Below are 27,155 nucleotides of genomic sequence, written 5' to 3' on the forward strand. Positions count from 1 at the left end.
ACTAATAAATCCCCATTGTAAAAGCCAATGCATTTCTGGTATTTTGCCTTCTGGCGGCTTTAGCAAACTGGAACACCTTCTATCCAGAGGCCTGAGCCCCCGGCTGCATCTCCCTCCCTCCCCTCCCCTGGCGGCCTCGCTAAGGAACCTGATGGCGATGAGGCTGCCCCTCAGGCAGTGCTTCCCAAGCACCTCGGAAACGTGCAGGGTGGGGTGCTACCCTCCCGAATCAGCGGCTCTGGGGTGGGGCCCAGGGATTCCATGGCACACTAAGGTTGAAACCACTGGATAGGTGGTCATCACACCCTCTCCGTTTGGGTTCAAGTACCTCCTTCCAGCCCCTTCTAATTGTGGCCCCCATTCCCTGGGCCCTGTGGCCCTTTTAGGGTCCTGGATGAGAAAGCCTGGACTTAAGTATGCCAGAATTTCCCCTTTATTTTGCTTCCTGTACCCAATGGGCAGCTATTTCTTCCTCCACGGACCACTGGGCAGAAGGTAGGTGGCCGTTGGTGGCCTGGCACAAGGGGTCTCTCCAAGAGTGGAGATGTCCACCTCGAGGGCTCCAGGGACAGAGCCAAGCCATCTGGTCACCTCCCCCTGACCTCACAGCTCCAAGGGGGCCCCACTCAGCCCGGACTCCAACCAACTCCATTCAACATATTCCCCACGCACCCACGTGGCAGCACCACCAGCCCTGGCCCCCGAACGTACTTTTCTCGGAGACTCTGCAACTCCTTCTTTATGTCCGCATCCTCAAACTCTGAGTCATTGTCACTGCTGATGTAGGATGACTGGGAGTGGAAGGAGGTAACGCTGATGGTAGGGATCTTGATGCCCTCGTGGCCGGGCGTCTCCGGCCCCAGGGAGCCCGTCCTCGAGGACCTGTGCAGGAAGGCTGTGGCCTTCCTGACAAAGTCTCCGGCCATGCTGCTGCTGCTGGGCAGGGAGCCCTGCTTCTGCGCCGGGGGCTGCCTCTGCAGGCCCTCATCCCCAGAGTCGCTGGACACGGGCTCGCCGGCACCTGCCTCCACCGAGGAGGCTGTCTGCACCCGCCGCACTGCCAGCTTCACGTCAGGACTGGCGGGAAGCCCGTCCAGATAGACGTCTGGAGGGGCCGAGTATCTCAGGCTGTGCGGGGAGGCGAGGGTCCACTCGTCCTGCGTGCTGACCACTGAGAAACGGCCTACTGTCCTGGCCGGCGAGCTGCTGTCCTGCAGTCCCGGCCGCTTCCGAGGGGAGGCCGCGTCCAGGGAGATGCATGACTGAGGGGGGCACTCCACCATCCCCGTCCCCATCCCCGCCAGGCCCCGTGCGGGCTGGACTCCGACGGTCCGATCCTCAGGCTCCGGAAGGGCAGGGCTCCCAGAAGCCGGGGCATCCTGGGGAAACAAGCCGGGAAGGAAGAGATTCAACCTGAACTCCACATGGCCTGGCCGAGGGGTGCGTCCGAGAAAACAGCCTACCTGAAGGTGGCGGGGGGCTGCAGCCAAGTCGGGGCCGTCACGTCCGCCAGGGCCCAGTGTGCTGCTCAAGGATGACTCTGTCATGGGAAAATCAGGAAAGTGACTCAGGTTGGTGGAGAAGGAAGAGGGTTGGGACTGGCAGGCTGGAACCCCACAGGGACCGCAGCAGGCCAGGCAGGGGGCTGGCTAGCACTCGGACTAGTCTGCAGGAGCATTGAAAACAGAAGTTACACCATGACATCCTGCCCCCAGGTGCAGGGAAGGGGACAGGCTTCCAGCCCTGGTTATCCCTGAGGCTGCAAAACGGTCTTCCTTGCTCCTGATTGGCTACCACCCCTTTTTTTTCCCACTCTGACATGTCCTGGCTTTTAAAAGTGTCTCATGAGACGATGAATGGCTTATTTCTAATCCAGGCTCCTCACGTGTCTTGGAAACGCCCTTAATTTGAGATGGTCTGTTTTCTCAGTCTAGAGGGGAGAGCGACCTATTTTTGGCCAGAGACTAGATGCTCACGAAGCACAGGAAAGCCGAGGGCAGGCCAGCCCGGAGCTGGGGCGCCATGCTGCAGTGGGGAGGTGGCACAAGCCTGGGCAAGGCTGAAAGGGACCTCCGGAGCACACACTGGAGGCAGGTCTCCTTTGCACGATGCCATGTGGGAGCTCATGAGAAAACATTAGCCCCAAACCAGATTCCGAGGGAGATGCACCCCTTCTCTGTCATGCATCTCCCAACTGGGGGCCGTGCCTGAGCCCCTCTTCACAGCCCTGCAGCAGCACTGCCTCTCGCTTCTCTTTGCACACCTCCAGGGACGGGGGGCTCACTGCCAGCATCACACTCTCTATTTCTCCAAAGTAGGATCTGTCTCCCTAGAGCTTCCCCTGCTAGTTCTGCACCCTGGGAATCTTTTTTTTGGGGGGTGGGGGCTGAGTGCCTGAACCTCCCTGCAGCTCAGTTTCCTCCTCTGCAAAAGGGGACCGGGTGTGTCTCAGGTGCCAAGGTCAGATGCTGCCGGGATGCAGAGGCAGCCCTCTCACCCTCTGCTGTATCCTAGCTCTTGTCCCTGAGCCCCTTGCCCCCAGCCCCCACCCCCAGGCTGCAGAGGACCAGTTCCCACTTCCAGGGTCTGCAGCTTCTGACCGAGTGTCAGCCACACCTTAGAGGGACAGACCGACCACCTCAGGGGCTCCCTGAGTATCCAGAGAATAAAATGAGCATGAAAAGCAGGAAGTTTCCAGAGAGTCACCGTAGTTGGGGAAAGTCCCTAAGTGCAGCAGAAGAAACCTGCCTTCCAGGATCTCCCGAGCCGGCCCCAGCCATGGAGGCTTCTACCTGGTTGCTACAGTTCCCCACCCCAACCTCACCTGCACCCTCTGTCCAAAACGTATTCTGAAGTCTCGCTGAAGAGAAGGAGAAGGGAGGGTCTCACTGGCACCATGGGTTGAGAACACCTATCAGAAAATCCCGGCAACTTCCAGACCACCCCACCAGGGCTCCTAGTTATTTCACTAGAAAGGGGCTTTCTTTTTAGTGTGAATGTATTATTTATCCTAGAACTCAGTGGGTCTTAATCAGAAGAGTCAGGAGGGACCCTGCCACAACTCAGAGGCGGTGACGAGGTTCACCCAAAAGGCTTTGGGAATGAAGGTCAAAGCTGGAGATGCAGAAAAGGTCCAGGGCAGGGAGCTGGGGCAACGTCAGCTGGGGCAGATGCCCCCAACCCCGTTACCTGTTCCTGGAGAGGGCCGTCCCTGCTCCAAAGCGCCGGCTCGCACTGTCGTCGTCTCTGACTTCTCCAACTTCAAGAAGAAACAGGAAAAGGTAACAGCCTCATTTGTTAGCATCTCTGGTAGTTGCAACACAGATCCTTGCTTTGCTTCTCTAAAAGATGAGCTCCTTCTTCCCAGACTCCTCTGCACCTCTCCCGGCTCCAGTCACCCAGCCGCGCCTGGGTCCCTCAGCAGGATCGCTTGTTGCAGAGACAGAAGGCGAGAGAGGCGCGAGCGGGCAGGACGCAGCGGGCAGCAGTGGGCAGCAATGGGTTCCCAGCCACCCCTGTATGGCCAGGCTCCTCCAAATGCCCTCAGGCTTTCTCCTGCCCCTCCACCTGCTGCCTCCACCATCAGTCTCCCATGCACAGATGGTACCCCCACCTCGGTCCTCACCTGCACCTGCTGTCCCCGCCATCTCTCCCCACACACACCTGCTGCCCCCATCTCTCCTCACTCACACCTGCTGCCCATCTCTCTCCACCCGACCCACACCTGCTGCCATCTCACCCCAACCCGCACCTGCTGCCCCCATCTCTCCCCCGCCCACACCTGCTGCCCCCACCCTCAGTGCAGCTCACCATGTGCTGGGGCAGTGGGACTGGCCCTGGGGGCAGGTCTGCTGGGGCTGGAGGCACAGGTGTGTCCTGGGGGGGCCACAGCAGCCCCACTTGCAGAGGCCGCAGCCGGAGGCTCCAGGCCGAAGTCCCTGTCGCCCACCTCCCCAGGGGTCCCGACCAAGGCAGAGGACGTGGGGACGTGTTCCTGGTAGAGCAGGGTCCTCAGCTTCTCATCCAGGCTCTTGATGGTGCTGTCTACGAAGCCCACCCTGGGGGGCGGCCCCTCCCCATCAGACTCCAAGGCTGGAGGGGCTGGTTGGGGGGCGGCAGGCCCCAGCGGGGGGCTGGGGAGCTGGGGGGCGGCCAGGCTGATGGGCTCCACCGCTGCCGTGGGGAACAAGGGGACGGGCTGGCCGAAGGTGGGCTGCAGGGCCCCACTGGGGGGGCTGGGCTCTGATGCCAGGGCAAGATCCAGCAGAGGCTGACCCTGGGCACTGGGTCCCATGGCCAAGGGGGGCTCCCCCAGGCCTGGGGGACAGCGGGCGGCCTCCAGAGGGGGGACAGCAGGTTCCTGGCCCCCGCCAAGGGGCCACACAGCAGACTGGCCATCACGGGTCTCCTCGTGTGGTGGAGGTGCCTCGTATTCACTGCCTGGCCCCTGAGGGGCCCCAGGAACCCCTGCCTGCATGGCAGTCACAGTTGCTGACTCAGGCACGGTGGTGGCGGCTGATGCAGCCACGTCTTGTGGTGGAGCAGTCACAGGTGGGGAGGTTAGCGCCAAAGGGGTTGAGTCACTGACGCCTGCTTGGCTCAGAAGCTGCTGAGTGGCTGGGAAGCTGGGTTTTTCCTGCAAAGACTGCTGGTCCTTACAGGACACCAGATCTAGAAGAAACAGGGAAAAGACCCTAGCACCATTGCCAAAAGGGGTAAAGAACCCAAGCGTCCACGGACGTATCGATGGATAAACAAATACAGCGGAAAATTATTTGGCCATAAACAAGGAATAAAGTTCTGTGACATGCAACTACACGGGTGAACCTTGAAAACATGTTGGCTGAAAGGAGCTGGATGAAAAAGACAAATATTGTATGATTCCACTTAAATGGAATATTTAGAAAAAGCAGATTCATAGATACAGAAAGGAGACCAGAGGTTATCAGGGGTTAGGGGAAGGCGGAAGGGGGAATTTACTGCTTAATGAGTGCAGAGGTTCTGTTTGGGGTGATGCAAAAGTTTTGGTCGTGGATAGTAGGTCACGTTGACACAACATTGTGAATTTAATTAACACCGCTGAATTGTATACTTAAAAATGGTTAAAATTTATGATATGTAAATTACCACAATAAAATTAAAGTATGATAAAATCAAGCAAAGCACACACACATGCAAAAAAAAAAAAAAAATCTCTGTACCAGCCTGGTCTGGTCCTATTTACTGGGCGTTTCCTTGACCAAAAGGATGCTTTACATGTTCTGGCTTCACCCCAGCACTGGTTTTTCTCTGTTCCTCCAAAACGCCAAGTTCATACCTGCCTCGGTTCTCACACTGGCTGCTCATTTGCCTGAAGCCCTTTCTGCAGATGTTGAGAGGCCTCTGCTTTCACTACCCACCTATACTAGTTTGCTAATGCTGCTGGAATGCAAAACACCAGAAATGGATTGGCTTTTACAAAGGGGGCTTATTTGGTTACACAGTTACAGTCTTAAGGCCATAAAATATCCAAGGTAAGGCATCAACAATAGGGTACCTTCACTGGAGGATGGCCAATGGTGTCCAGAAAACCTGTTAGTTGGGAAGGCACATGGCTGGCATTTGATCCAAAGTTCTGGTTTCAAATGGCTTTCTTCAAGGACGTTCCTCTCTAGGCTGCAGTTCCTCAAAAATGTCACTGTAGGTTGCTCTTGGGGTGTTTGTCCTCTCTTAGCTTCTCCAGAGCAAGAGTCTGCTTTCAAAGGCCATCTTCAAACTGTCTCTCATCTGCAGCTCTTCTCTTCTCAGCTGCTGTGCATTCTTCAAAGTGTCCCTATAGGCTGTAGCAAGCTCGCTCCTTCTGTCTGAGCTTATATAGTGCTCCAGTAATCTAATTAAGGCCCACACTGAATGGGTGGGGCCACACCTCCATGGAAATTATCCAATCAGAGTCATCACCCACAGTTGGGTGGGTCACATCTCCATGGAAACACTCAAAGAATTACAATCTAATCAGCACTAATAATGTCTGCCCACACAAGATTGCATCAAAGATAATGGCATTTTGGGGGACATGATGCATTCAAACTGGCACACCACCCTTACCTGACTGGGCCACCCACCCTTCCACCGCCACCCTCTTTTGTTTTTCCTATAACTCGACTTTCAGATAGAACATGTGTTCATCCACCTTGCCATGCCTGAGTAAACTTCCACCCCAAGGAGCGAGCAAGAACTTCCCATGGGTCAGACCCCCAGGCTGTGGTAGATTTAGAAGCATGGAGCACCAGTGTCCTCCAAAGAGTTCATAAATGATCCCCAGGGGGAATGTCCCACAGTCAAATAAGTGTGAGAAACAAGCAGTGGAACTCACCTCAACAGTGCCTTCACCCAGGAATTTCCAGAGCCTTAGAGGTGTTCATTTGCAAGACACAAAATGCAATTTTCCAAACTTATTTGGTCTCTGAGCCTATTTTTCTTTCTTTTTGTTAAAAAACCTTTTCCCATTTTAAAAACACACAGTGCACAAAACAAAACCTGAAACACTTAAAAAAAAATGGCGGAAGGTGCCGGGACCCCAAAGCCCCCTCGTGGCCCCAGAACCCACTGTCCCCTCCCCCAACAAAGGTGACATAATTTTGACGTTTATGGTAACATATCCTTGTTTCTTTAAAGCTTCACCTCTCTAAATGCCATGGTCTGGTTATGTCTGATTTTGAATATTATGTCAATGGAGTTATACTGTTTGTCCTTTTTGGTCTGGCTTCTTTCTCTCGTTCTGTTTGTGAGACTCATCCATGTTTCTCTGCATCTCTGGTTTGTTATATTGTATGACTACACCACCATTTACTTATGCCTTCTACAGTGGATGTTCTGTTGCACTAGACTGCCACTGGTTTGGGACTATTACTAATGAGAAAGCAGAGTTGCACATCTCCTAGTAGACATGTGCACACAGTTCTGTTAGGTATCACCTAGAGGTGGCGAAACTGGTCATAGGGTGTGCATGTGTTTAACCTTCAACAGATAAAGCTAATCAGCTTTCCGAAGTGGTTCTACCAAATTTCCATTCCCATCAGCTGTCTTCGAAAGTTCCTGGAGCTTTCTACTCTCATTAACATTTGGCTTCCAGGTGGTTGTGTGATAGCATCCTACTGTGCTTTCAATTTGCATTTCCCTTAAAACTAGTTAAATGGCGCCCTTTCCCATATGGCTGGTGGTCATCTAGACAGCTTCTTTCAGGACATACCCATCAAAGACACTTGCTTATTTTCCATCGAGTCATCGTCATCTTTTCTTGTCTTTTCACTTGTAAGAGTTCTGTACGTATTCTGGGTGAGAACTGTTTGGTGGTTCTACGTATCGCCAATATCTTCACTCACTCCATGATTTGCCTCTTTTGCCCAATAGTGGTAACTGTAGATGAACAATTTTAATGTTGTCAAATTTAATCAATTTTAATTTGTCTCTCCTTTAGTGGTTTGTGTAAATTTTAATGTCCTTCCGCACACTGGAGTCATATAGGTATTCTCCTATATTATCTTCAAGGAGCTTTCTTCTCTTATCTTTTATATTTAGATTTGCAATCTATTTGTAGTTAGGCTTTGCATATGGTGTGAGGATAGAAGCAAGTTTCATTCTGCCCCAGGTATATAGCCTATTGCCCTGACTCCTTGTATGGAAAATACCATCCTGTTTTGCAGTAAGCCCTTTTTTGTAAATGAAATGTCCAAAGATGTGTAGGCCTATTTCTGGGCTTCAGATTTTAGTCCACTGCTCTATTTTTCTATCTTTATTCCAGGATCATAAGTTGTCATCACTGTAGATTTATATAATTTGTCATGAGATTCAGAACAGCATTCTTGGTCTAGAGAGTGCCAGACATTTCCTGCCTTTACAGATCCATCAATATTTTTTATTTAGCCTGTTGCTGCCCATAAAACTTTGTTAGAATTTTAACGGTCACGTCGAATGTACGGATCAATCTGGGAAGAAGTGACGTGTTTATAATACTGAATCTCCCAATCCATGAACATGGTACATATCTTTCCATTCATTTCTTTAAAAACTTCTCTCAATGTTTTATAGGTTTTGGTTTGGAGGTCTTACATATTTCTTGTCAGATTCATCTCTTGGTATTCTTTATGTAAAGACAACTAGAATCTTTCCAAAAATTTTCATTTTCTGACTTGCTGATTGCTTTTGGCTTCTAGTAACTTAGCTAACTTACTTATTAATTCTAGTAATTTAGCTGTAAATTAAAATTCCTATGCCTACAATCACTTTTTCAGCAAATAGTGATTATTTCTTCTTTTCCAATCCTTGTAACTCTTGAAAACAGTAACTATTTTCTTTCAATAAATAGAGGTACAAAGACAAAATTATATTGTTCCCCCCAAAAAAATTTCTACCTCAAAATGGGAAAAGTTTTAGCAAACATTTTCCTTGGAAAGAACTGTAATTTGGCTCAATAACTTTATAGCTAGGACTTCTGAGTAAAAGGCAGTTATCTTGCTCTGTCCAAATATGAAATAAAAAGTAGCAATGCTAAAGGGAGCATCACATTTTATGCAACAATAATATGGAATTACACTGGGGAATCAGAACAATTATTCAGCTCTGAGCGTCTATGATGTGGCGTGCATTATGTATTTGTATTTAAAAAGTGGTAACATTGGAATAGATAATAAAAGAAAACCTACCTGAAGTTTGCAAACAAACAAGAATTTGCTTTGGAGAATCTTGTTTCAATGTGAATACCTAGTTATTTATTATACTTGGCATTTTCTCCAAATGAAAACTAAAACCGTAGTACCACCACGACACTTGTGTACATATTTACAACCAGTTTTTAGGACACTGGTTCTTAAATTGGTGACATATTGCAATCTCCCAGAGGACTTCAAAAAATGACAATGTCTGGGTCCCATCTCCAGAAATTCAAATTTCATTAAGACAAGGCTAGGGTTTCCTCAATCCTTATTGCTTTTCTTTCTCTATTTTTCTTTTTTTTTTTATTTCTTTTTCCTTTTACTACTTTCTCTCTTCCTTTCCTTTATTTTTTTTTCCCACACAGTATTAGCTATGACATCCAGCATGACCTTGCATAGAAGTGCTGATAATGGATATCCTTATTGTGTTCCCAATCTCAAAGATATCACCATCAAGAATATTTGCCCTTATTTTTATAGAACTATTCATTGTCAGCTAAAAGAAATTCATTTCCACTCCTACATTCCTATTATTTAAAGTCATAAATGGCAGTTAAATGTCATCAAGTGCTCTTCTCCATCTATTGAGAAGATCATATGTTTCTTCTCCATAATCTGTTAATGCAGCAAATTACATTACTTACTTTCAAATTTAGTTCAACCAACCTTGCATTCCCGGAATCAACATCACTTCGTCACTTGCGATGTCCATTTTCATATATCACTGGATTCAATCTGCTACTATTTTGTTTGGAATTTATGCATGAGTTGATGAGAAAGACCAGCCTGTAATCATCCTTCCTTGTAATGCTCTTTTCAGGTTTTGGTGCCAAAGTTATGCTATGTTCATAAAATGAGCTGGAGTCTTACTTTTCCTTCTCTAAAAGAGTTGAATAAGAGTACCATTAATTCTTCCTTAAATATCTGTTGTAAAGTCATCCGGCCCGGAAGCTGTTCTTAAGGGGCGTTTACTTCCTTTTCCTCAAGTGTGTCTATGTTTGTGTGTCTGTGGGTACACTCTGCTCAGGAAGAGGCACAGATGAATTTCTCATGCTACATATTTTCTGTTATCTTCTGAGGACTCTCTCTCTCTCCCTGTTTAATAATACATAAAATTTCAAAATTATGGGCATAAATTATTTTCTCAATGTTTGTAGGATTGTAGCAATGCCTTTTTGATTGATTATTTGTGCCTTCTCTTTTTTCTTAGTCTCACCAGGGGCATCTCAAATTTTAGCCATTTCAAAGAACCACCTTTTACCTTTGTTGATACTCATTTGTTTTTCATTCCAGTTACTTACACTTTCTTATCTATTTGATTTTCTCCATCTTTTTCTAACCTTTTAAAGTGGATACCTTGATTATTGAGTTTTAGCTGTTTTTCCTTTCTAATATATGTATTTAAAGCCACAAAGTTTCTCCAAAGTATGGTTTTAGTTGAATCCCTCAAGTAAGATAGGTAATATTTTCACTGGCAGGATTTTCAAGTCATTATCATCAGACTGTTTTCTTAATTTCCATCATAATTTATATTCTGCCTCATGGGATATTTATAAATGCATTTATTTTTAAACATTTATCTATTTTTTTTATTAGAGAACCTATAGTTTTACAGAAAGATCAGAGTTCCCATATACCCACATATACCCACCTCCATTTTTAACACATGAATGCATTTCTTAACTGTCAAACTTGTGGAGATTTTCTATTATCTTCTTACTATTGACTTCTGGCATCCCTTCAACTATAGTCAGAGAATGTGTTTTGAATTACTTTGATCCTTTGAAATCTGTTGAGATTTACTCTGGTTAATTTTTAAAATATTCTATGTGTACTTCAAAAAAATATTCCTTCTGCAGCTATTGAGTGCAATATTCTACAACCAGGACAAGACGACTAAGTCTACTGTTCAAATCTTTCATATCCTTACTGATTTTGTCTTCCTGTTCTAAAGGTAAAAATCACCCATGATGATTGTATATCTCTCTATTTCTTCTTTCAATTCTGTTAGTTTTTGCTTTCTCTATTTTTGAATTTTGAGGAGAAGTTACAAAATCTACACAAATATAGAATTATTATATCTTCCTGGTGAATAAATCTCCCTCCATTATGTTTTTGCCTTAAAGTCTACTTTGATATAAAAAAAGCAACACTAGCTTTCTGGAGGTTACTGTTTGCATGCTATACCTTTTTCTATTCTCCTAACTTTTCACATTCTTGTGTTTTAGGTGTGTCTCTTACAAACAGCATTTTGAGTTTGTTCCTAGTTTCTTTTCCATGTCTAACAATTGTAGAGATTTAATCCATGTACATTTAATTTAAATACTGTTTCTTTGGGTTAAAACTACCATCTTACTAATGACCCTCCATATGTTCTGCTTTTCCTCTCCTTCCTTGCCTTGTTTGTTTAATTCCTTTCCCATCTCACCCATCCACCATTAGCTTGGAAGACAAATACTATTTTGCAATTCTCACAGGGGTTATTCTAGAGATTGAAATATGCATTCCTGATTTTGGCTGTCTTCCCAGACAATGCAAGAAACTGGCGCCTTTTAAGTGCATGCCAAATATATTTTAAACTCAAAAGGCATTATCTCTAGTGATGGGTGGTAGTTGCTTAGACTTTACACCCAAAGCAGAAGCAGCAAAAGAAAAACTGAATAAATGGAAACTCCTCAAAATCGAATACATGAGCACCTAAAAGGACTTTGTCAAAAGAGTAAAAAGGCAACTGACTGAATGGGAGAAAATATTTGGAAACCACATGTCTGTTAAGGCTTTGATATTGAGCACATATAAAGAAATCCTACAACTCAACAATAAAAAGACAACTCAATTAAAAAATGGGCAAAGCTCCCTCCTACATGGGACCTGACTCCCAGGGGTGTAAATCTCCCTGGCAAAACAGGATATAACTCCTGGGGGTGAATCTGGACCTGGCATCGTGGGATGGAGAACATCTTCTTGACCAAAAGGGGGATGCGAGATGAAACAAAATAAAGTTTCAGTGGCTGAGAGATTTCAAATGGAGCTGAGAGGTCGCTCTGGTGGACATTCTTATGCACTATATAGATAACACTTTTTAGGTTTTAATGTATTGGAATAGCTAGAAGTAAATACCTGAAACTACCAAACTCCAACCCAGTAGCCTTGACTATTGAAGACGATTGTATAACAATGTAGCTTACAAGGTGTGACAGTGTGATTGTGAAAACCCTGTGGATCACTCTCCCTTTATCCAGTGTATGGATGGATGAGTAGAAAAATGGGGACAAAAACCTAAATGAAAAATAGGGTGGGAGGGGATGATTTAGGTGTTCTTTTATTTTTATTCTGATTCTGATCCTTTCTGGTATAAGGAAAATATTCAAAAATAGATTGGGGTGATGAATGCACAACTATATGATGGTACTGTGAATAGCTGATGGGACACCATGGATGATTGTATGGCATGTGAATATATCTCAATAAAACTGAATTTAAAAAAATGGGCAAAGTACATGAATAGACATTTTTCAAAAGAGGAAATACAGATGGCTAAGAAGCACTCGAAAAGATGCTCAGCTTCACTAGCTATTAGGGAAATGCAAATCAAAACCACAATGAGAGATCATCTCACACCTGTAAGAATGGCAACTTTTAAACAAACAGGAAACTACAACTGTTGGAGAGGGTGTGGAGAAACTGAAACTCTTATTCATTGCTGGTGGGAACATAAAACGGTACAGCTGCTGGGGAGGACGGTTTGGTGGTTCCTCAGAAAGCTAGTACAGAGTTGCCTTACAATTCAGCAATCCCACTACTCAGCAGTATACCTGGAAGAACTGAAAGCAAGGATGTAAACAGACATTTGCACACCAATATTCATAGTGGCATTATTCACAATTGCTGAAAAATGGAAACAGCTCAAGTACATCAACAGATGAATAGATAAACAAAATGTGGTATATACATATGATGGAATATTATTCAGCAGTAAGAAGGAATGAAGTCCAGAAGCATGTGACAACATGGATGAACCTTGAGGACATTACGTTAAGAGAAATAAGTCTGACACAAAAGGACAAATACTATATGATCTCTCTGATAAGAACTAATTATAATATGTAAACTCACAGACATGAAATATAGAATATAGGTTACCAGGAGATAGAATGAGGCTAGAGAATGGGGAGTGGTTGCTTAATAAGTGCAAAATGTTTAACTAGGATGAACATAAACACTTGGAAATGGACAGAGGTGTCGATAGCACCTTATTGTGAGAATAACAGTGCTAAATGGAGTATGAATGCGATGTAAGGGAAAGTTTAGTCATATATGTCACCAAAAGGAAAACTGGAGGTTAAAACATGAGAATGTATAACACAGTGAATCTTGTGGCAGACAATGACAGTGATAAACTGTACAAATACGAAAAAGTTCTTTTATGAACTAGAACAAATGTATGACACTATTACAATGAGTTAATAATAGAGGGATATATGGGAGAAAATGTACCTATTGCAAACTATGAACTGTAGTTAACAGTACTATGTTAATACTCTTTCATCAACAGTAACAAATGTACCACACCAACTCTATGGGGTCAACAATGGGGGACAGCAGTATTCCTTTGTATTCTGCACACCTTGTTTATATCAGTTATCAGTTATGTTGCTTCTATAAAGGTGACCTGCTGTTTTCCTCTAACATTCTGTAAATTTTCCTGCTTGCTTTTGGTTTCCAATACTTTCACTACAAATAGTTAAGTGTGAATTTTATTCTTACATCTCACAGTTTAGAGGCTTCTTGAGTTTGTGGTTCAATGCCTTCCAATTCTCTGTGTTATCTTTTCAAAATTGCTTTTGCCTCATATGGCCACTTTCTGAGGCTCCAATTACATATAAGTTTGATCATCTCACTATAATCCCTATATTTCTTAGCTACTCTTTTTCTATTGTTTTCATTATCCTTGGTTCATCCTAACTATTTTCTTCTGCACGACCTTTTACTTTGCTAAAATTTTCTCTTCAGCAGTGAATAAACCATCCATTGAGCTTATAATTACAACTATTGTATTTTTCAGTTCTAGAATCCCCCCCCCCTTTTTTTCTTTGGTTTTGTTTTTGCATGTGTGTGGTGGGGGGGGTTGTTTGTTTGGTATAGTTTCCAATTCCCTGCCAAAATGCTCAATCTAGTCTTTTATTTCTTTGAACATACTAAGCAAGCATATTTATCAGTCTGATAACTTCACTATCTGGAACCTCTGAAGGTCTGCTTTCTTTCATTATGGTTGTTGTTTGTTTTTTAGCAAGCTTTAATGAGATATAACTAATATTCTATAAAGTGCACATATATAAAGTGTACACCTTTAAGTTTAACACAGGTATGTGTCCAACCATCACCACAATCAACAAATGGACATATCCATCATTCTCCCAAATGTTTCCTCATGAACCTTTAATTTCCCCCTCCCTCTCTTTCCTGCTACACACTTGTTCCTAAGCAACTACTGACTCCTATGGATTAGTTTCCATTGTCCAGTATTTTGTATAAATGGGGTCGAACAGTATATGTGCTCTTCCCTGCCTGGCTTCTTTCATTTGGCAGAATTATTTTGAGAATCATCCATGTTGTCATGTGTTTCAATAGTTCATTCTTTTTTCTCACAGAGTAGTTCTGTGCTGTATGGACAAAACATGATGTGTTTATCCATTCATCTGTTGATGGAGCCCATGGATATTTTCAGGTTTTGGCTATTACAAATAAATCTGCCATGAACATTTGTGTCTGAGCCTTTGCATGGACATATGTTTCCATATCTCTAGAGTAATTACCCAGATATGGGAGGTGTATGCTTCACTTTTTAAGAAACTGCTGAATTCTTTTCAAAAGTGATTGTACCATTTTATATCTCCAACAGAAGTGTACAAGAGTTCCAGTTCCTCCACAACCTCATCAACACTTGATTTGGTCCATATTTTAAACTTTAGCTCTTCTACTGAGTTTTGAGCAGGATGTCATTGTGGTTTTAATTTGCATTTCCCTTCAGATTAATGATGTTAAACATCCTTTGCATATTCTTATTTGGCATCTACATATCTTAAGTGAAATGCCTGTACCCTATTGTGCCAGTTTGAATATATCATGTCCCCCAGACACCATTAACTTTGATGCAATCTTGTGTGGGCAGACATTATCAGTGCTGATTACACTGGAATTCTTTGAGTGTTTGCATGGAAATGTGCCCCACCCAACTGTAGGTGATAACTCTGATGAGATAATTTCCATGGAGGCATGGCCCCACCCATTCAGGGTGGGCCTTGATCAGTGGATCCATATAAATGGGTTGACAAACAGAAGGAATTTAGTGCAGTGCAGCTGTGAGTGATATTTTGAAGATGAGGTACAGCCAAGAGGAACGCTTTGAAGAAAGCACAGGAGCTGCAGATGAGAGACAGTTTGAAAATGGCCGTTGAAAGCAGACTCTTGCTCCGGAGAAGCTGAGAGAGGACAAATATCCTCAGTGCAACTAAGAGTGACATTTTTGAGGAACTGAAGCCTAGAGAGGAACGTCCTGGGAGAAAGCCATTTTGAAACCAGAACCTTGGAGCAGATGCCAGCCATGTGCCTTCCCAGCTAACAGAGGTTTTCTGGACACCACTGGCCATCCTCCAGTGAAGGTAACCGATTGCTGATGTGTTACCTTGGACACTTTTTGGCCTTACGACTATAACTGTGTAACCAAATAAACCCCCTTTTATAAAAGCCAATCCATTTCTGGTGTTTTGCATTCCGGCAGCATTAGCAAACTAGAACATCCCCTTTTGCCCATCTTTTCATTAGCCTGTTTGTTTTCTTATTATTGCATTTTAAGGGTTCCTAATACAATCTGAATACAAGTTCTTTATCAGATATATGCTTTTAAAATATTTCTATAGTCTATGGCTTGTCTTTCACTCTTCTGGAGCTTTTAAAGAGCAGTTATTTTTAATTTTGATTAAATCCAATTTTCCTTTTTTGTTCTTTTATAGATGCTTTGGTGTTCTATCTAAGAAATCTTTGCCTAACACAAGGTCACAATATTTTCTTCCTAGAAATGTTCTTCCTGTTCTGCGAGAGCTTCTATAGTTCTTGGTTTTATATTTAGGTCTATATTCCATTTTGAGTTAAGTTCTGCATGTGGTGTGAAATATGATTGGACCTTTTTTTTGCATATGGATTGATCAAACTGTTCAAAACCTTTATTTGTTGAAAAGACTATACTTACTTCACTAAATTTCCTTTGCATGTTTATCGAAAATCAAGCATCTTTTACCTGCCTGGGTTCTATTCCTGGACATTCCACTTTGGTCCACTGACCAATTTGTTTATCTTTATGCCATTGCCATACTGCCTTAATATAGTTTTACAATAGTGCACAAAATCAGGTAGTGTCAGCACTCAACTTTATTCTTTTTCCAAATTCCAATGTCCTTTGTATTTTCTTATGATTTTCAGAATCAGTTTGCCAATTTCTATAAAAAGGCTGCTGGGATTTCTGAGTGAGATTGCAATGAATTTATAGACCAATTTGGGGACAATTAACACTGGAACATTAATGTATCTTCTGACTCATCAACAGGATATTTGTTTGGCTCTTGTATAATTAATTGCTCTCAAAACAGTTTTATAGTTTTCAGCATACAGGTCTTGCATATATTTTGCTAGATTTAACCATAAATAATTCATATATCATAAATAATTTTTAATTTCAATTTTTGATTGCTGGTAGTATATTGAAATACAATATATTTTGTACACTCACCATGTTTCCTACAACCTTACTAAACTCATTTATTGGTTCCAGTAGCTTTTCATAGCTTGCACTGGATTTTCAACATGGACAAATGTTGTGGTCTGTGACATAAAGACCATTTTAGTTCTTTCTTATCCCATCTGGGTGTCTTTTATTTCTTTTTCTGCCTTACTGCACCTTTAGACTTCCAGCAGCATGTTGGAGAGAAGTGGTGAGCAGATACCCTTAGTTTGTTCCTGAGCTTTGGGAAACAGCATTCATTCAGTCTTTTACATTTCCTTTACCAAGCTGAAGAAGTTCTCTCCTTTTCCTAGTTTGCTGAGAACAATTATAGTTGTTGGATTTTGTCAAATGGTTATTCTGCATTTATTCAGATCAACATACAGATTTGCTTTCTTAGTTTATCAAAATGGTGAATTACATTCCCTTCCTATAACTTTGAAATATGTGTCAAACTGTCTTAATGTGCTTATTTGTTAATTCTAACAGTTATGGGTTGGTTTTAATTGTGTGACTCTTTTCATTACGGGTCAGATTGTCCTGCCTGGTAACTTCAGGTGTTGGATGAATTTGTAGTCCTATAAATATTTTTGAGCTTTATTCTAGGATGTAGTTATATTTGGTTTGTTATGTGGGATGAAAGAAACATTTAGTTGGGGGTGGTGGTAATTATTCTCCACTACTGAGGTACTCCCCCCAATTCCATTTGAATTGTGAGGCTTTCCAGTCTGGCTGGTGGGAACAGGCATCCCCCGTCCTGCGTGAGTTCTAAGAACCATTCTGTTCTGGTTTGCTAGAGCTGCTGTTATGAAAAACACCAGACAGGGACTGGCTTTTATAATGGGGGTTTATTAGTTCACAAATTTAAAGTTCCAAGGCCATAGAAGAGTCCAAACTAAGGCATCAACAAGAGGATACCTTCACTGAAGAAAGGCCGATGGCATCCGGACACCTCTGTCACCTGGAAAAGCACGTGGCTGGCGTCTGCCGGTCCTTTGCTCCTGGTTGCATTGCTTTCAGCTTCTGATTCCAGTGGCCTTCTCTTTAAGTGTCTGTGGGTTCTCACTTTGCTTCTCCAGGGCAAACTGTGGGCTTCGTCTCTTAGCATCTCCAAACATCTTTCTGTCTTCATCGCCAAGCATCTGGGTCTGTGTCAGCTCTGAGCTCTCTCTCTCCCTGAGCTCTCTTAAGGACTCCAGTAAACTAATTAAGACCCATGTTAAATGGGAGGGCCATATCTCCATGGAAATAATCTAATCAAAATGTTCCAGCCACAATTGGGTGGGTCACCAATCCATGGAAACAACCTAATCAAAAGGACCCATCCATCATTGGGTGGGTCACAGCTCCATGGAAATAATCTAATCAAAAGGTCCCACCCACCATTGGGTGGGTCACATCTCCATGGAAGCAACCTAATCAAAAGGTCTCACCCACCATTGGGTGGGTCACATCTCCATGGAAATAATCTAATCAAAATGTCCCACCCACAGTAGGTCTGCCCCACAAGAGTGGGTTAAAAGAACATGGCTTTCTGCGGTTCATAACAGATACAAATCATTTCCCGGCATCTGCTAGTTTCCTCACACACTTGTGCTGATCTGTACTCCACTAACTAGTGCAGAGAACCCTCTGTGGGCCTCCAGACTTCTCTCTGTGTACAGCTTGCTCCTCTCCAGAGGCTCCCCTTGGAAATTCCTGCCACCCTAGTCTTCCCAGCCTCCCAGTACTATGTCCTCGCCACGGGGCATTGGCTGAGCTCTGCCTGTACTCCTCCCTTGTGCTCTGGCATGGAAAACCCTCTCAAGGCAGTACACTGAGCTGAGTGTAGATTTCTCAGTCTTGCAGGGATTGATTGTCCTTCACTACCCTGAGTTCGAAGCCTTGAAAAACATGGTTTCATATTTTTGCATGTTTTTTGTTGTTGTTGACTTCTGAGGGAGAGTAAATTCAGTGCCTGTTGCTCCATGTTGACCTGAAGCATATGTCTGAGGGTCATTTTTATTGTCTGTTGTTTCTGCTGCTTTTCTTTCATGCTATCTTGTCTCATTATCTGCCTGGTTGGTTTTTCAACTTATGTAAAAGTGTTTTAACTTTCTAAATTATCATATAGTACAAGTGCCCTTTTCTTTTGGTGTAGAATTCTATGAATTATAACATCTGTGTTCATGTAATCACCACCACAATCAGATTACAGAACAACTCCATCAAACCCAAAAATCTTCCTTCTGCTCTTTATAATCACTCTCTCCCCATACTCCAAAGCCCTGGTAACAAATGATCCTGTCCTCTTAGCACTACAGTTTAGTCCTTTTGGGAATATCATTATAAATGGAATAATACAGATGTAACCTTTCGTGACTGCTTATTCTACCCAGGATAATGCTTTAAGACTTATCCATGCTATGGCGTGTACCCAGAGTTCACTTTTTTTTCATAGCTGAGTAGGATTCTATTATACAGCTGTAACAAAGATTGTTTATCCATTCACCTATTGCAGGACATTTTGGTTATTTCCAGTTTGGACAATTATGAATAGAGCTGCTACAACCAGTCATATTTAAGTGAATAAGTGAAGTTGAGCTTTCATTTCTCTAGACTAAAGGTTGAAGAGTTAGAATGCTGTGTCACGGAGTCAGTGTATGTTTAATTTTACAAGAAACTGCTGAACTGTTTTCCAGAATGGCTCTACTTTTTTCATTCCACCAGCAATATATGAAAGTTCCAACTGTTCCATTTCTACCTGAGACTCAGTGCTGTTGGTTCATCCATTCTAACAGATGCGTAGTGATACCACCTTGTGCTTTTAATTTGCATTTCCCTAGGAGGAAGTGATATTGGACATCTTTTCACATGCTTATCTGCCTTCCTTAAATCCTCTCTGGTGAAGTGTCTGCTCAAGTGCTTTGCCCATCTTCTAACTGAATTGTTTGTTTTCTTACTGTAGAGTTTTGAGAGTTCCTTATATATTCCAGATACAAATACTACTACAGATGTGTGATTTGCAAATATTTTCTCCCAGTCTGTAGCTGATTTCTACAGATCATGCTTGCGTAAGATCTCCTTGCATAACCACAGGTCGCTAAGGTTTCCTCCAACGTTTTCTCCCTAAAGTTATATGGCTTTATATTTCACATTTAGAGCTATGATCCATTTTGAATTTATTTATGAATGAGATGTGAGGTTTAGGGTCGTGGTTCAAGTTCTTGCATGGGGATGGCAATTGTCCCAACACCACTTGGTGAAAAGACTTTTCAGCCATTGACTTGTTTTTCTACATTTGTAAAAAAAATAAACCAAATGACCCTATTTGTGTGAGTCTATTTCTGGGCTCTCTATTCTTTTCCAGTAAGCTACATGTTAATTGCTTCACCAACACCACAGTGTCTTTTTTTTTCTTTTACTTTATGCTAATACATTTTATTGGACAACATAGCTGATCAAATTTCTGGAATAGTTTGGTGGTAATGCATGTTATATCAAACTATTATATTTGAGTGATATTCTCGTGACCTTCTAAATACTAAACTAAACAAAGAAGTAACAAGATCTAAAAATTATGCCATGGTTTGCTAGTAAAATGCTCTCTAGCAGGTATTTGCCTTTCTTTTCCTAAGATGAATATCTATGCATTTTAAATCTATTTCCTGGAAAAACACTTCCATATCAAATCCATGCATAATTCAACGAGGTCAATTCTGACATCAAAAAAAAAAATTTGACAGTAGGTGCTAAAATGAGTTTTTAGGAAATCATATTGCTAGATATAGGAAAAACACAGTTGTCACTTATTTAAAATTCTTCATGTTATGTATTTTCCTCAGACCACAATATATAAACAAATGAACTGGAAATCATGTACTCGGCAATTTCTAGATTTTCTATTCTCTTTCATATAGACTGATACACATATTTCACTTTCTAGAAATACAGAAATAGAAATTATGAAAATATAATTCTCTTTTCTGACTTACTCCTTCTGCACTACTCATCAGATTTAGTACAAATAAAGAACAAAAGAAAGAGTGAGAGAGAGGGGAAGATAGAGAGGAGAATGAAAGTAGAGGTTTAGGGTGAGAGGAAGAGAGGAAAAAGAAAGAAACAAACTAAAAAGTTAACAATCAATCAAAGTTGAATTTTGATTTAACCTACTAACAACTTGATTGAAATTAAAATGCCTATCACAAATACAAATGTATCTTTCTTCCCAACAATTCATACCATTTTCTGGCCTATTTCATTGCATCATACTGCAATAATGATCAAATGCTACTGCATTAAATCCATAGATCAATTTGAGGAGAACTGACATTTTTACTCGCTATGTCTTTTGATCCACGAGCACAGCATGTTTATTTAGATCATTTTTTATTCATTTCATCAGTACTTTGCAGTTTTCAGCACACAGTTTCTGTATATGCTTTGCTAAATGTATACCTATGCATCCCATTTTTTTAGAGCAATTGTAAATAGTATGGCTGTTAAAATTTTGGTTTCCAATTGTTTGTTTTCAGTATACTATAATAGGATTTATTTTTTGTCGGTTGACCTTTCTAAATTGTTTTCAAAGTTATTTTGGAGGCTGTTGTTTTGTGGAATTGTTGTGATCTTCTATACATTGCAATCATGTTATCTTCAAATGGGGATGGTTTTATTTCTTCATTTCCAATCTGATATCTTTTATTTCTGTTTTTTGCCAGTGTGCAAGTCAGCTATGACCTCCAGTTCGATGATGAACAGGAATGGTGAAAGTGGACATCTTTGCCTTTTTTCTGATCTTAGGGAGAACACATTTATTTGTTCTTTCACCATCAGATATGATGTCTGCTGTGTTTTTTTGCAAATATCCTTTATCAGGTTGACAATATCCCCTTCTGTTCTTAATTTGCTGAGAAATTACCATGAATAGATATATTTTGTCAAGAGCTTTGTCTGTAACAGTTGACATGATCATGTGTGTTTTTTCTTCATTAGACTATTAGCCAAATGGATAAACTGAGTTTTGAGTACTGTTTTCCCAAGATAAACCACACTTTGTCATGGTGTATTCTTCTTTTTATATATTGCTGGACTTGATTTGCCAATATTTTACTGAGAAGTTTTTGCATCTATGCTCACAAAAGATATTTGTCTGTAATTCTCTTTTTTGGTAGTCTTTGGTTTCTACACAAGGATATTGCTGAACTTATAAAATGATTTCAGAAGTGTTCTTTCTCTTCTATTTTCTGGAAGAGATTGTGTAGAATTTGTGTTATTTCTATTCTACATGTTTGGTAGACTTTGCCAATGAAACCACCTGGGCTTGAAAAATTCTTTTCAGAAGATTTTAAACTACAAATTCAATCTTTTTTAGTAGTAATAGTGCTATTCAGGTTATCTATTCCATCCTGAAGGAGTTTTAGAAGTTTGTGGCTTTCAATTGATTAACCCATTTCATCTAAATCATTGAATTTATGTGTATTCATTTGTTAACAGTATTCCATTATTATCCTTTTACATGGGGGTCCATAGTGAAAAAAAATGAAAAGCTCCTCTCATTTGAGTCTTTTCTTTTCCTTTGCCATCTTGTTAGAGCTTTATCATTCTGTGACCTTTTCAAAGAAGTAGTTTTTGGTTTCATTGGTTTTGTCTATTATTTTCTGTTCTAAACATCATAGATTTCTGCTCTACTTTTATTCTTTTCTTCTGCTTGCTTTGGATTTATTTTGTTCTTGTTTCTCTGGTTTTTAAAGGTGAACCGTAGGATACTGATTTGAGACCTCTTTTTTAATACAAGCATTTGGGGCTCTAAATTTCCCTCTAAGGCTGCCTTATATCTTCATTTCCATTCACTTCAAAATATTTTCTAATTTTCCCTGAGACTTCTTTGACCTACGGATTATTTAGAACTGGGTTAACTTCAAAGTGTTTGGAAATTTTTTCTGTTCTTTCTGTAATTGATTTCTAGTTTAATTACATTATGGGCAGAGAACATACTTGGTATGATTTCAAGCCTTCAAAATTTGTTTTGCTTTATGACGCAGGGTATGGTAATAGTTCCACATGCACTTAGAAAGAATGTATAATTTAGTTACTTCAAAAATGGTGTATACATGGACTCAAACAATATGTAACCTTTGAGATTGCTTTTTTCACTCACCATAATCTGCTTTAGAAACATCTGGTTTATTTTGTTTATCAATGTTTTGCTTCTTTTTATTTGCAGGAGCAGGTATGGGTGTACAACACTTTTAACTATTCATCGACTGAAGAACATTTGTTTGTTTCCAGTGCTTGTTACAAATAAAGCGCATATGAACAGTTAAAAAAAAAAAGAATATATCTTCTGTTGTTGGATGGAGTGTTCTATAAATGCGATTTGGTCAAGTTGGTTGTTAGGTCTTCTGTATCCTTGCTGAGTTTCTGTTTACTAGTTTCATCTCTTATTGAGAGAAGAGTGTTGCAATCTCCAACTCTAACTGTGGATGTGTCTGTTTCTCCTTTCAGTTCCGTCAGTTTTGAAACTCTGTTGCTCAGAGAATACATTTTTAGGATTGTTAGGTCTTCTTGATGAATTGACCCTTTTACGAAAACGTAATGTCTCTTTTTATCCCTGGTTATTTTCTTTGCTCTCAAGTCTATTTTGTCAGATATTAATAAAGCCGCTCTAGCATCCTTTTGATTAGTGTTGCAAAGTTTATCTTTAACCATCCTTTTGATTAGTGTTGCATAGTTTATCTTTTGCCATCCTTTTTCTTTTAACTCACCTATATCACTGTCTTTGAAGTAAGTTTCTTGTAGATTGCATCTCGTTAATTCAAATTTTTTCTTTGTCCATTCTCAGAATCTCTGCCTTTTAATTACTGTGTTTAAACCATTAACATTTCATTTAATGATTTATAGGCTTAGATTTAGGTGTGCCCATTTTATTCCTTGTTTTCTTTTTTTTTCCATTGTTTTTGGATCCTTCGTTTTCCCTTTCCTGCTGTGATGGTTAGGTTCATGTGTCAACTTGGCCAGGTGACCCAGCTGTCTGGTCAAGCAAACACTGGCCTAACAATTGCTGTGAGGATGTTTGAGGCTGGTTAATAAAACCAACAGGCTGGTTTATTAAATCATCAGTCAACTGACTGCAGCTGTGACTGATGACTCATCAAAGGGCGTGCCTTCCACAATGAGAGAATACAATTGGCTGGGTTTGATCCAATTAATCAGTTGAAGACTTATAAGCAACACAGATAGAGGACCTTCACTTCTTCTTCAGCTGCCCAGTGAAGCATTTCCTGAGGAGTTTGTCAAAATTGCCAGTTCATTTCCTGAGGAGTTCATCGAACACATTCATCGAAGATTCCAGTTCATTTCCTGAGGAGTTCGTCGGACATCTTCCTTGGAGTTGACAGTTTTTGGACTCATGCATACCCACAGCTGCGTGAGTCACTTTTACAATTTGATAATCAGAGACCTCTCATTGATTCTGTTTCCCTAGAGGACCCTAACTAACACAACTTGGTACCAGGAGTGGTTCTTGAGAAACAGAATCTTAAAATGGGCTTTTACAATTTGTTTTCTACTCTGATTAGATTCAGAGGCACTAATGACTCTATTTCCAATAATCAAGAGGGCACTGACAGTCCATGGCATGAGTTGGCAAAGGAAATATGCAAAATAGCACCATTTGATTCTCCTAATAATACTCTAGTACAAAGCAAGGCTCTGGGTGAGTGTTTTCGACACCTTCACAGAGTTTTGCAGTATTAGGAGGTATAATGATGTTAGCTGGCTGCTCTTAGATACTTTGGATAAAGTTGTAAGAGAAAGGGATGAGCTAAAGGCTTCAAATTCAAAACTTAAACACCGTATGACATATGTAAAGGTTTCCATGTGTGCCCTGAAAGAAAATCTTATTTCCTGTGCCCGCAGACTGGAAGTTTCTGAAAACCAGACGCAGTCTCTCATTGTGCGAGTAGCAAATTTACAACATAAACTAAAACCTCAACCTCTCAGGGTGTCTGCTGTTAAAGTAAAGGCATTGATTGGAAAAGAATGGGATCCGGAAACTTGGGATGGGGACATATGGATTGATGATAATGGCAGTGAGGACATTGGAACCCTGGATTCTGCTGGGTCATTATTAGATTTACCTGTAGAGGGCTGTCTTGAGGAAACAGCTTCCCCACCTCCAGTCTGCCCTAAGGAGCCTGCCACCCAACCCCCACCTAAGGAGATTAAACCTTCAGTGCCTGCTAATCCTGTAATCACCTCCCCTGAGGAAGCAGCCCTCACTCCTTTGTCTGGAGAGATTAATCCTATTTTAAGAGATGAAAATGCAACAGAATGTCCTGAGGTGAATGGCTTGAGAGATAATTCTCTTTTCATGACCCACCCCCACCACCAGTTTTTGCTTCAAGACCTATAACTAGGCTCAAGTCCCAACAAGCCCCAAAGGGTGAGGTACAAAGTGTGACCCATGAAGAGGTACACTATACTCCAAAGGAACTGTATGAGTTTTCCAACTTACACAGACAGAAACCAGGGGAATATGTGTGGGAATGGATATTGAGAGTGTGGGATAATGGTGGAAGGAATGTAAGGTTGGATCAGGCTGAATTTACTGATATGGGCCCACTAAGCAGAGATTCTGCATTCAATGTTGTAGCTCGAGGGGTTAGAAAGGGTGTTAACAGTTTGTTTGGGTGGCTGGCTGAAACATGGATCAAAAGGTGGCCAGCATTACCAGAGGCTGAAATGCCAGAACTGCCCTGGTACAATGTGGAGGAGGGGATTCAAAGGCTTAGAGAGATTGGAATGTTAGAGTGGATTTATCATGGAAGACCTGCTCACACAGCCCTGGAATGTCCAGAGGACACACCTTTTACCAGGACTGTAAGGAATACATTTGTGAGACTAGCTCCATCATCCCTGAAGAGCTCTGTAGTTGCCCTTCTTTGTAGTTCAAATATTACTGTAGGAACTGCTGTCACTGAGCTGGAATCCTTAAACACAATGGGGATAATCGGGTCCCGAGTCGGTAGAAGCCAAGTGGCTGCAGTTAATTACCACAGACAAGGTGGGCATGGCTACCATAATGGAAAACAGGCTCAAAGCAGCAATCAAAATAATACGACTCGCAGAGACTTATGGCGTTGGCTAGTGGATCATGGAGTACCAAGCAGTAGAATAGATGGGCAATCGACTAAATTCTTGTTTGAACTATATAGGCATAAGAATTCTAGGTCACGTGAACAAAAGTCTCCCTCGAATTACAAAAACAGAGAGTCATGGCCCCTTAATCAATTCCCAGACTTGAGACAGTTTACAGATCCAGAGCCTCTTGAATGAAGGGAAGGCCGGATACCCTTGGGGAAGGACCCTGTTACACTGCCAAAAATTTATACTGTTAATCTTCCTCCCAGCCTTCCCCAGGGGGACCTACGGCCTTTTACCAGGGTGACTGTGCATTGGGGAAAAGGAAATGATCAGATATTTCGTGGATTATTAGACACTGGTTCAGAAGTGACACTAATTCCTGGAGACCCAAAACGTCACTCTGGTCCACCAGTCAGAGTTGGGGCTTATGGAGGTCAGGTGATTGATGGAGTTTTAGCTCAGGTCCATCTCACAGTGGGTCCAGTGGGTCCCTGGACCCATTCTGTGGTTATTTCCCCAGTGCCAGAATGCATAATTGGAACAGGCATACTCAGTAACTGGCAGAATCCTCACATTGGTTCCCTGACTCCTGGAGTGAGGGCTATTATGGTGGGAAAGGCCAAGTGGAAGCCACTAGAACTGCCCCTGCCTAGCAAAATAGTGAACCAGAAGCAATACCAGATCCCTGGAGGGATTTCAGAGATTAATGCCACTCTTAAGGACTTGAAGGATGCAGGGGTGGTGATTCCCACCACATCCCCATTCAACTCTCCTATTTGGCCTGTGCAGAAAACAGATGGGTCTTGGAGGATGACTGTGGATTATCGTAAGCTTAACCAGGTGGTGTCTCCAATTGCAGCTGCTGTTCCAGATGTGGTATCATTGTTTGAGCAAATCAACACATCTCCTGGTACCTGGTATGCAGCTACTGATCTTGCAAATGCTTTTTTATGAATAGCTGTTATACGGACCACCAGAAACAGTTTGCATTCAGCTGGCAAGGCCAGCAGTTTACATTCACTGTGCTACCTCAGGGTTACATCAACTCTCCAGCTCTATGTCATATATTGTCTGCAGGGATCTTGATCGTTTCTCCCTCCCACAAGACATCACACTGGTTCATTACATTGATGATATCATGTTGACTGGACCTAGTGAGCAAGAAGTAGCAACTATCTAGATTTGTTGGTAAGGTATTTGCGTGGCAGAGGATGGGAGATAAATCCAACAAAAATACAGGGGCCTTCCACCTCAGTAAAATTTCTAGGTGTCCAGTAGTGTGGGGCCTGTCAAGATGTTCCTTCTAAGGTGAAGGATAAGCTGCTGCATCTGGCCCCTCCTACAACCAAAAAAGAGGCACAGCGCTTAGTTGGCCTCTTTGGGTTTTGGAGACAACATATTCCTCATTTAGGTGTGCTACTCTGGCCCATTTACCGAGTGACTACAAAAGCTTCTAGTTTTGAGTGGGGACCAGAACAAGATGAGGCTCTGCAACAGGTCCAGGCTGCTGTGCAAGCTGCTCTGCCGCTTGGACCATATGATCCAGCTGACCCAATGGTGCT

The 27,155-nt window shown here is 42.1% G+C and overlaps 1 protein-coding gene across 3 annotated transcripts in view; it reads right to left on the bottom strand.

The window, feature by feature from the left end:
* Nucleotides 1–1,241: 1,241 nt before the first annotated feature.
* Nucleotides 1,242–27,155, bottom strand: part of LOC119505003 (serine/threonine-protein kinase WNK2-like) — a 145,351-nt gene continuing 119,437 nt past the window's right edge. For all 3 annotated transcript variants that reach the window (XM_037797667.1, XM_037797665.1, XM_037797666.1), the window contains 4 exons: nt 3,811–4,671; nt 3,190–3,259; nt 1,464–1,540; nt 1,242–1,379 (listed from right to left, as the gene is read on the bottom strand). In XM_037797667.1, the coding sequence (XP_037653595.1) occupies nt 1,501–1,540; nt 3,190–3,259; nt 3,811–4,671 (971 nt within the window). In that variant the 3' untranslated portion in view covers nt 1,242–1,379; nt 1,464–1,500. The remainder of the gene's footprint in view (nt 1,380–1,463; nt 1,541–3,189; nt 3,260–3,810; nt 4,672–27,155) is intronic.

Source organism: Choloepus didactylus, chromosome 10 (genome assembly GCF_015220235.1).
Source record: "Choloepus didactylus isolate mChoDid1 chromosome 10, mChoDid1.pri, whole genome shotgun sequence".
Classification (NCBI taxonomy): Eukaryota; Metazoa; Chordata; class Mammalia; order Pilosa; family Megalonychidae; genus Choloepus; species Choloepus didactylus.